This window comes from Apostichopus japonicus, chromosome 2 (assembly GCF_037975245.1).
Source record: "Apostichopus japonicus isolate 1M-3 chromosome 2, ASM3797524v1, whole genome shotgun sequence".
In the NCBI taxonomy this organism is placed as follows: Eukaryota; Metazoa; Echinodermata; class Holothuroidea; order Aspidochirotida; family Stichopodidae; genus Apostichopus; species Apostichopus japonicus.
In genome coordinates, this window is record NC_092562.1 from 16,880,094 (window position 1) to 16,891,568 (window position 11,475).

General features: G+C 38.9%; 1 protein-coding gene across 2 annotated transcripts; it reads left to right on the forward strand.

The window, feature by feature from the left end:
* The first annotated feature begins 1,548 nt into the window (after positions 1–1,548).
* Positions 1,549–7,899, forward strand: LOC139980217 (alpha-(1,3)-fucosyltransferase 7-like). Of its 2 annotated transcripts, none has more exons than XM_071991731.1 (2): positions 1,549–2,095; positions 2,923–7,899. In XM_071991731.1, the coding sequence occupies exon 2, from the start codon at positions 2,926–2,928 to the stop codon at positions 4,282–4,284; it is 1,359 nt and encodes a 452-aa protein (XP_071847832.1). In that variant the 5' UTR covers positions 1,549–2,095; positions 2,923–2,925; the 3' UTR covers positions 4,285–7,899. The 2 variants fall into 2 exon arrangements, with proteins under 2 accessions (XP_071847832.1, XP_071847823.1); XM_071991722.1 differs by having other exon boundaries at positions 1,550–2,091; positions 2,923–7,896.
* The last annotated feature ends 3,576 nt before the right edge of the window (positions 7,900–11,475 follow it).

Consider the following 11,475-nt stretch of genomic DNA (forward strand, 5'->3'; position numbering starts at 1 on the left):
TTTTCAGTGATTAACTAACATATTTCATCCATGGACAACACCAGTGGTACATTGAAAAATAACGAAAAACAAAAGATGAGGCTTAACAATCGGGTTCGAACTTCGATACCCGGCCGGTTCAAAATTTGAGTTAAAATGTTGAATTAGAAGCCACACGACATGTAAGTTGTAATCCGTAAGCTCTTGCAGGTTTCTCCCACATTTGTGGTCGCTTAAGCGTCGTAAAAATAACTGATTATTATTATTATTATTATTATTATTATTATTATTATTATTATTATTATTATTATTATTATTATAAGATATATTTTTCGTCCCTTATATAACGCAATCACCGGTTACTCATGTTCCAAAAATCGATCCCTCCAATACCCGGGCCCTCCCCCACACACACATATCTACCAGGGGCGTAGCGAGCGGGGGGTGTGGGGGGGTGTCACACCCCCCCCAATAATTTGGTCGCTGTCGGCAAATTTTGGGTCTGTCGGCAAAAGGAGAAAAGGTGAAGAGAGCGGAAGGGGAAGAAAGAAGGAAAGCTGAATAGAGAAAAGGAGAACGGGAGCTTCTTCCGTGCCAAATTTGACTTAAAATATGCACCAGATTGCATCTAAGGACGTTTCAAAACTAAAAATTTTCCAAAGGGGAGGGGTAGACCCCGTACCCTTAGACCCCTCCCCCATTTCAGTCACCACTTCCAGATCCGTCGGCAAATCAAATTTGACTTAAAATATGCACCAGATTGCATCTAAGGACGTTTCAAAACTAAAAATTTTCCAAAAGGGGAGGGGGACACCCCCTCCTCTTACACCCCTCCCCCATTTCAGTCACCACTTCCAGATCCGTCGGCAAATCAAATTTGACTTAAAATACACACCAGATTGCATCTAAGGACGTTTCAAAACGAAAAATTTTCCAAAAGGGGAGGGGGACACCCCCTCCCCTTAGACCCCTCCCCCATTTCAGTCACCACTTCCAGATCCGTCGGCAAATCAATTTGACTTAAAATATGCACCAGATTGCATCTAAGGACGTTTCAAAACTAAAAAATTGCCAAAGGGGAGGGGGACACCCCCTCCCATTAGAACCCCCCCCCCATTTCAGTCACCACTTCCAGATCCGTCGGCAAATCAAATTTGACTTAAAATATGCACCAGATTGCATCTAAGGACGTTTCAAAACTAAAAAATTGCCAAAGGGGAGGGGGACACCCCTCCCCTTAGACCCCTCCCCCATTTCAGTCACCACTTCCAGATCCGTCGGCAAATCAAATTCTCCACACCCCCCCCCCCCAACAAAAACCCCTTCGCTACGCCCCTGATATCTACCTTTCTCGTTCTCATTCCTGAGGATCGATGTAGCCCATACTCATCCCAAGACGCTAACCAATTTCCTAGTACAACGAAAAGTTAAACTTCCTCACATCGATATGTATGATATACCGGCCCCTACTTTTGTTATTTTGAGAAAAGCTTTCGAACGATATTGATGGCCCACTTGAACCCACTTGTTACCATTTTATTATAACCTTGTATGAAGCAGAGGTTTGTATGAACGCCATATATGTAGCGCCGTGTAACTGAGTAGGGTATTTTCCTTGTGCAGAGAACCGCGAACTTATTAGGCTACGCAGTGTCATATAAACCTATACCAAAGGACACGACAAAAGCTTTGTTTGGTTTTATATGCCACAATAGCGCGTTTAACAACAAAGCTAAGACATGGCATAGGAGAATTAACCGATATTGATATAGACGTAGGGCTGTACTGCCGCCTAAACGAGCGACCTCCTGTAGACAATAATAGCAATTACGGCAACGTAAGCCTACATATGCCTGTACGTTGCGGTGTTGCAATCAGCGACAGATACCCGCCATGTTGGAATATTGAACTGTCGTCGAGTTTTTATATCATTTTTATATAGCGTTTGCAAAGATGTGGAATTCTCATTTTCGTTTATTAGACCAGCCATGTGCTTCTTCACACTGAAAAGACTTCACCGTTATTATCCAAATAGCCTTACTACAGGACTACTTGCTAGAGCTGAACTTAACAATGAGGCATAGGTTATTACGCAAGGGAGTTTGGAGAAGGGTAGGTAAAGAAATTAATAACGAAGATAGCAGTGTATGTTAATATGCCGCAGTGTTCTAATTATGTTCGAAGGGAGCAACATACATCGATAGTTACGACTCGCTGGTATGAGTTATAACGCACAGTATGCTGTATGCTAAACTATTATTGTCAGCTTTCTATATAGCCTATACGTTCACATGCTTGTGTAGGTTTAGATTATTTCGTAGTTCTGAGGCGACAGATATATTAAAATGTTACATGCCGTTTACGTATGTCCGTCTAATGTGTAGAGATTAGAATGCACTTGAACCAAGCATACAGCTTAATTGTATAGCTTCACTCAACCTTGAAAACATGGTGGAACTGAATTAATATAAAGGATCCTTAGGGATTAACGTCTCGCTTGACAGAAAAGGCTACAAATGGAAAGGGGAAAAATGATAGCTGTAGTAACCGGGTGAGTGGCATCAGTGCCCCACTTTGAAAAGTGTGGAGAAACACTAATTTAAGGGGAAACAGTTGTGGGATAAACTAATCGAAATTATGGTAGGCTATATGAATTTTTAAATACAATTTTGACGTGGTATCTCAATATTTATATCGGCACAAAATTAATAATAATAATAAATCGAAACTTTGAAGAAATGTATTCGAAATCTTGATAGGCTTATGAAATGGTCGTATAATTTTGCCGATGAGAAGTCAAAATTCCCATTGTCCTTTGTGGGCCACTGTAGCATTTAAAAAGCAAACTTATTCTTCTTGTTCTAGTGAAAATCCCAAACCTCGTCGGTCCCCCCCCCCCACCACCCTTACCTCAAAACTTACTGATTTTTTTCATTTCTTCAGATCATGCGCTATCGATCTTGGAAGGTGATCCTCATATCGCTCGTCCTATTTATGTTATACCTCTTCAATCTGCACTACCAGATGTCAGAGACACAATCCCACCAAAAGATGCCATTCCTGGGAATTGATCCGTATACCTTCCTACCAGATCCAACCACCTATTTCCATTTTGAAAACACCTCCCCATCGTCCGTGCAGGGCTGCGTCAAAGAAATTCTCATATATGGCAACCTGACAGATATGAAAGGCTGGCCGGATTTATCCCATTTTTACAAATATTTTTCTCAAAGTAAGCGAAAAGACCAGGAAATATTTTACCGTTGTCATCAGCATGACTGTTTATTGAAAGTTTCATTAGGTACCACAGTCTCTCAATTCAGAGGGAAAGATGCAATCATTTTCGGCATGTTGCCAAAAGCTTTTAAAGGGAGACTAGACCGTTTGATCAAAGAAGACCCAGAAGATGGACAGACGTGGTTTTTCTACAGTACAGAAACGCCACTGAGAATTGTCGACTGGAATGGAGACGAGAGGATCTCTGATCTAAAATATCATAAGATGATGACGTATAGGCTCGACTCGGATATCCACTTACCGTTCGCGTATTTCCGTCGCTACAACGACAGCGAAAGATTAACCAAACTGGACCACTCTGAGGTGAATCATAAAGCAAATAAGACAAAGGAAGCTGTCTGGATGAGCAGTAATTGTCAACAAATTTACTGGCCTCGCCTTCCCATGCTGCAACGGTTACAGAGATTACTTCCGTTCGACGACTTCGGCAAATGTGGCAGCTTCCGATGTTTACCGATGAGGTCATCTCGTTGCGCCGACATTTTCAGAAAATATCATTTCTCTTTGGCGTTTGAGAATTCTGAGTGTTACGAGTATATCACCGAAAGGTTTTGGTGGTACGCTGTACAGCATGGTGTAGTACCGGTAGTATATGGGCCACCGAGGTCCGATCTGGAGATATTTGCTCCGCCAAATTCATTCATCCACGTCTCCGATTTTGATCTCGTTAAGGACCTCGCTGAACATCTGTGGGATGTCTCTCTTTCACCGGAGAAGTACAACGGTTACTTCGAGTGGAAACGAGAGGGGGAAATCGTACACAAGTTCCCACACAATATCGATACCTTATGTAATATTCTTCCACATTTAGGTAATTGGAAGGTAAAACGTTTGGGTAATTCGTCTTGGTTTAATGGATGCAGGAGACAACCGAATGAGTACATGTATAGCTCGTATGGACCGAAACAACAGAAATGGGAGTATATCCTCTGGTCCCCGTGGAACCCCAACAGTGGACATACACTCGAGGAAGAAAAACACATACGAATGCAACTTGGTAGATTCTAAAAACCAATTCTCAAATACAAATGGAAGCAAAATACATGTAGGGTTCAAAGTTCTACCAATCTCAGGGCATACCCCCTCCCCTCTTCCAACATGTATAATAGTATTTTCCGTAAAATATCCGTTCAACCTTTGAGGATGTGACATCGCAGCCCATCTAATATCTAATATTATCTAATATTAGCCAGTCTCGTGACGGATCAGAAGTTTTCTATTAGTTTTCTATGATTGCCAGAGAAACGCAGTGGTTAGAGCAAATGGTCGGGCAAAAAAATAATATCACTGTACCCAAAAGCTTGATTAATGTACATGGTACAAACCGGTACTCAAACCTTACGCCTTAATGTCCCGCATACCCGATTCGTGTAATTTATGAGTCGATTTTGTTTCTGTCGCTGGTCGGATTGAAATCTTTCGCCGGCCGGATTTGACCCACAGACAGCCTGTTGAGTAAGGGCTCTGGTAAATATTATATACTAGGGCATACAGTGATTTCCTTTTGCGTCATTGTGCACATGGAAACATGAAACAATCTTTGGCAAAATGTGCATGTTCATTGTGATATCACTTGTGCTTGAGTAAAGGGCATTCAATCCTACAATATGTTGATCATGATTCTAAAATCAATGTTTTAACAGATTAATAATTAGTTGATTATCATACATATTTCATTCGAACGTGCAATCATACAATGTCATATGATCTTGGTCATTCCTATACTCGTATTCATGGCGCTGTCTTTCATGCAAATTTCTAAGCTTACGATGTACCATACTGTATGAGGGAAGGGTGGGGTTGGGGGGGGGGGGGGGTGGGACAAGTGGTTGAGGGTATCAATTGTTTCGTAATCAAATGACATGGAGAATCTTAAGGTATCGTATACTATGCTATGAGAGAGGTTGCTTCGTAAGCACTCAGTGATGGTTATCAATTGTGGTACGTTAACCAAACGACCTGAGGAGGTTATAAGCTCATACGATAAGGTATTGTATTTAACGAGCGTTTGGGGCAGGTGAACCACGGGGTTATCAATTATGTGGAAACGGTAGGGAGGGGCTTGACGCTTGAAAATTTAATCTTTTAAGTTATGACAACGTCATCCAAACATGTTTGCTCTTCTTATTCTACCCCCCCCCCCCCCACAAATGTATTTGTCCATATAATACCTGCTACCTCCTCCCTCTTGTTGGGTCAGAACTAAGTTGGCGTACAAACATGTGACATATGAGGAATCTAAATGAAGGCATCAAAGTGAGCTGTTGTATTCTCGTACGGTACGCAATTGAGAGCAGTGGCGTAGGAAGGTACTTTTGAGTGGGGGGCTGAAGACTGATGGTCGGCCTGGGGGAGGGGTCTAAGGGGAGGGGGTGTCCCCCTCCCCTTTGGAATTTTTTGCATTTCCAGGTGGCCTCAGATGCAATTTGGTGCAATATAGCACACTTCAACACCCACTCCATTTTGTAAACTTAATTTTGTATTTTCACTTGGCCTTAGATGCAATTTGGTGCTCCAAATGAGATTTTTTTTTCTCATTTGGAAATGAAAAAGGGGTTTTCTGACTTGCGGAGCGGGGGGGGGGGGGCGGAATGATACTTCCGCCCCTCCACATTTTTCACTGGGGGGCTGGCGCCCCCCCAGCCCCCCGGTTCCTACGCCCTTGATTGAGAGACCATTGTATTCATTATCTACTTCACATTTATTCGTCCATAATACTTCAAAACAGAGAGGGATATATTTGCTGTCTTGTTAATTTTATCGATTCATATTTACTCCTGTAACTTTATACTCTGACGTAATAATGTCGTACCATAAACACGAGTGCAATGACCACATTTTGATGATTTGTTATTATACTTCGTTTAGTATATTATAAAATATATAAAACGAAAGGTGATCCTTTCCATCACTACATTATCGACTTGGTTGTAAGTTATTCTTATAGAGGGACAAAATCACGGACGAACTCCTGTTAGCTACAAATAGAGGCCAATTACAATGATCGTGATGTCACCACGATGTCAAACTATTGAGTAGATAATAATCCTTTGTCGAACGTGCCTTATAGGAACAAATGATATCGTTAAGTCATGAATATTCACATAGCTATTCTGACAATCCAACCAAGACTAATTTGATACCGTCATGATTTTGAGGTTGGTAATGACGCGACACCTATACAATGCAACATCCGCACAGAATAAAGCAACATCTGCACAGAATGAATCCTACTAAATTTACGTGAAGAAGTTGAATTTATCTTGGAAACAGGATGTTATTAAAACAAACGATACTTGAAGGGTCTTTCCTGTGCATTTTGGTGATAAAATATGACAACACTTTAGATTTTGTAACGGTTATCGGAAAATAAATGACGTCACTTCAACCGACTCGTATCCTCCTCCAAGGGTAAATGATTTATATTGAAAAGAAATTGGCAATGCCTAAAACAAAATTAAATTTGATTTTTGAAATACTATTATGAAATACCACCACGGTAATACTCGTGGGATATATTGTCCATTCTGACAGTACATACCAGTATAAAGTGATGCCTTTTGGAGTGAAAATGCCCCTGAAAATGCCCCTGCGACATTCCAACGTTTATTAAATAATATTACTACTACTGACCTTGAACCTTATTTGCTACTTCTGACGGTAAATAGCAGTATAAGGTGATGCCTTTTGGAGTGAAACTGCATGCCCTTGAAAATTGATAAGTGTATTTTGATGATATAATTGTATATAGTAGCTCGTGGGATAAGGATCTGCATAAACTTAATTCGAGCACTTTTTTTGTTAAGTTTAAGTTGTAACAAACTGGTCTAATCTGACAGAAAATTTGGTCAAAAAGAGAAGTCGATGATGCTCGTGTTATATTTTATGGGTCAATTGGAAGGTCAAGGAGAAGTTAAATCACTAAGAGCTGAAGTTGCGACGAATTGACCAATTCCTGCGTCTAAGAAAGGGTTAATGAGATTCCTAGGTAGGGCAGTATTATTACAGGAAGTATTTTTAGACATTGTCTGAATTATTTATTGTGTAACAGTAGCAAATGTTAATTTGGTCTGAGGGATGTCAAAATGTCCACAGCTCTACCCACTGGGCCACCTGACTAATTACTTCTGAAAATAGCTTAACTTTATCTTGTATAGGGATGGACAGTGTGTATTCATTGCAAATAAATTCCGCTACTTTCAACCAAATCTCCTTCCAAACAAACTTCCTCAAATTAGAATAATGGATATAATTATAATAATTTTCCGTTAAGGAGATATTCAAGTTTGAAGTTATTGTGTAGAAACTGCTGAAATCAGACTAGATGTGACGTCATATCCACTGAGTCCTGAAAAGTCTTTGTTATTTTTTATAATATTTTGTAAGATTTTATGACTTACAACCAAAAGATACGTCAGGAGATCTCATATGTGTCAAGGGAAGTATTTGAGATTTAACATCTGAAGAATGTTTGATTTATATTTCTTTAGATTTGTGACGAAAAATGTAATTATTTTTTAATGAAATATATTGACACATGTTAAGGAAGTGGGGATGTGACATCACACCCTCACAGTTAGTCTTTCTACATCAGTCATTTGCAAAGAAATTTTGAAATCTTCAAAATGTGATATCTCCTTAACAGGGCATGCTATCATGGTAGTTTCTTTACTGTTTTGTTTGTCTTTTTAAGCTCTTTCATACAAGATAGACATGTCAGACACCTGAACCATTCCTTTAAGTGTACAGTAAGCGTATGATGTTTCTGTATTACATCGTAACAAGGGAACGAAGACATGCTTTCCTTGAAAGATCTAAACTTAGGGTACAGTAGGGTTATACACTGCAATGCTTTCGATGACTTCGAAGCAAGTAGAATAATAATGAAAAGTCTCATTTCACTGCAATGGATTTTGATTACATTGTAGCACACGTAACAAGAATGTTGGTTTCTTGAATAGAACATGTACATTTAGATTCTATAGTCCTCAAAGGAACTTTATGACTTGAAACCAATAACTTTACAGGAGGATAACATTAATGATGTAAAATGCTTTGACATGATTAACTTACTTATACCCTAGCACCAGCCGGAGGGTTTCATGTGAAGTGACTAACTCAATTACGACCATACTTTATTCAGACGGAGAACAGCTGGCGGAAATTATAACGTTAAACGTATTACCTTATTCCCAAGTCGTTTTAAGGAAGACAGAAGGAACGCTTTGTTGGGTCAAAGAAGTAAGTACATGAGGCGAATGCTGCTTAGGGACCAGAATACCTTATATTTGAGATTTAATAGTCGAACGTTCGAAATAAAATGTCAACTTTGCAATGTCATGAATAAGTCGAAATATCTGTGGCATGATATCGGATCATATAGTGTACATTTTTGGGATAAAGTAGTTGAAATTCTGAGATAAGAAACCTAAAACTTGAGAAGTAAAGTCGAAATTTAGATACAAAAAGTCGAAATTTTGAGAAACGAGTATAACGTCGAAATATAATTGTCGCAATTTCCAGAAAAAGTGTCGAAAGTTGGAGAATAGAGAAGAAAAGTTTGAAATAAAATATCGAAATAATTTTGTATGATATAAAATCACGAAAACACAACAGCTACAACACCTACTTTCGGAAATCCCTAGGGAAATACGTTACTCGCATACGTAAAACTCGTTTGGTATGTAACTCAAATCTAACTCATCCTTTGCGCGCGCATCAGGCTCGTTCTGGTATATCCATTAAAATATGAAACACTGAGCTAAAAGCTACAATCGTCAAGATTAAATGGATGTCGAGGAAAAGTCGCCGAAATCATCAGGTCACGTGATGTTGCTTCACAGTGCTATATTGTCTATATTAGATAGTAGTAAATACAGCCCGATAACATTTGTACACAACTGTCCATGTGTGATGCTCAGTTGGCTTCGCTTAGAAGTTTGGTTGTGCGTATTTCTGAAGTGCGCCATCAATTATACACTGTATTACGTTATGTTATATTGTTATTGCTGCAGCTTTAGTCGATTTGTTCATTGTAGTGTTATGTTGTAATGTATAAAGGTATATATATTTTATATTGTAGTGTTATGTTTTTATCTATTATTTCATGTTATATCAAATAGTGTAATGCTGTGGCTATATAAGCTATGTTATGTTGTAATTCAGCATATGAGGTGAACCCTCATATGTTCCCCCACAATATAAGAGATTCGCTCGCTTGCTCTAATGAAACTTGCTGAAGTTTGCTTCAATGGCCCCAGTTGTCACATCACATAGACTTCAATTAATGTAGTTAAACATTCAAGTGACAATCATCACTCACATGTTTTGTCACATGTATATAAGGTGCCTCAATGCTGTATACACATGTCATTATACTGATTTCTGCGGGAGAAGGCCTCTGTAGATTGATACAATACACTATGGGCCCCCTAAATATGCATACGGTATTATCTAGTACATGAACAATTACTAATTAGAAAATGATTGTCTCCCTCTGTTATTAAATGTGCCGCTATATTTGCCTGCTTGAGAAATGGAATAATAAATTTGCTTATTTGTGCTTATACAGAGCGACTGGGAAATGTATAAAAAAATAATTTGTTATACTGCAATGCCGATCAGTGATTTTGCTCGGTGTATTTGCAATAGTTTAGTATTTACAAATTCCACGATAATACTTTGTAGGCATTTTCTCTAAGCAGTTTCATCATGTATAAAATGCGCATGCTTATAGTGGTATAATTGATGACAATGGCTCAACGAACCTCGCCTTACTTCAGTGCAACGAGGATGACTAAACCATTAATTCCTTACGAAACAGTTTCTAGATTCAACTGCGCATGATCAAACTGATATCAGTGGTGAAAATAACTTTCACGAAAATATCCTGTACCACTGTTTGACTTGTATAGCATTTATCACAATAGCAAGAATGAGAGTATACAAGTATAGTCAGTATTGCGAAGTTCGCCATACTGCGAAGTTCGGGCACCCTAAGAAATACACGATTTTCACCATGAAAACCTACAGGAAGAGCCAAATTTCACCAAAAAGTACGAAGCTACAGTTATTTTCTCTCCAAAATGACCCGTGTTCAAGAAATTACTTACATATTTGTCAATAAAATGACGAAGATCTATGAAGTCTGTTATAATTACTGAAAGAGCAACAGCGCCACCAATTTTTACCAGCGCCACACTGTGGGTTGCGTGTCCGAACTTCGCAATACTCTAGCAAGAAATACCAGTTCCACAATCACGAAGAATCTTCTTGGAAAACAACGTGAAAACAGTTTGCAGGAAAGAAAGTTTGGCCGTGTATCGTACTATAACAAAATTCTCCCACCATATCAAGTATATTTTCAAATGATTTATACCAGAAGATTTAGTTTTGGGGTGTTTTAAGTCTTAAGTGGCCGAACTTCGAAGTCACCATCCTACCTTATTGTTGAGAGCGGATCAGTCGTTCGGTAGTTTGGTTTTCGTGCCCAGGTTCTTTCCTGGGTGACTTTTGCTTAAAAAGTACCTTATTGTTTGCACTAGTACCTGTCTACTAATATTCAACCTGTCTGCACGAATATACATATCTGTGACGAGGGCAGTACGAGTGCGGGTACTTATGCTACAGAATAATATAGTCTTCTATTTAGAAAATGATGCATTATGGGAACGAAAAAATTAATCATAATTGCAACAAATACATGATATTAATCAGTTTTATGAGACCAAAATGTAATTCACTAATAAAAGGAAAGGTTTTACCTACGTTTTCTTTTCTGACAGTTAAGTATATTATACAAAGGCTTCCACCACGGATTGTGGCAAGTTCAACACGGCGTTATCATAAACGCACCTTTTTTATGGAACGCCAATGGGACCACAACTCCCGATGATTATTATTAAAGTACTCAATGATGATATCAATGTGCAAGATGATAATGTTTAACGATAATATAAAAGTGCTCTATATATATAAATATAGCGCGATAAAGTTGATATTACCATCAGCGTGTGCGTTTATATAATCATTGTGTGCTTTTACAATATCATCGTGTATACTTTCATGCTATCATGGCAGATTGCACTACTTTTGGCGTTCCATACCTTTATACATATTGATCAAGATGGCGCTCATAATAGCTTGTGTCTCTTCTCATTTCTTACAAAGCATGCATTATACATTGACGGCTATATCCCG

Bases quoted from the DNA above. Each gene is read 5' to 3' on its own strand.
- LOC139980217 (XM_071991722.1), top strand. From the start codon at position 2,053: ATGAGGCATAGGTTATTACGCAAGGGAGTTTGGAGAAGG. The intron at 2,092-2,922 runs GTAGGTAAAGAA...TCATTTCTTCAG, and splicing joins GCAAGGGAGTTTGGAGAAGG to ATCATGCGCTATCGATCTTG.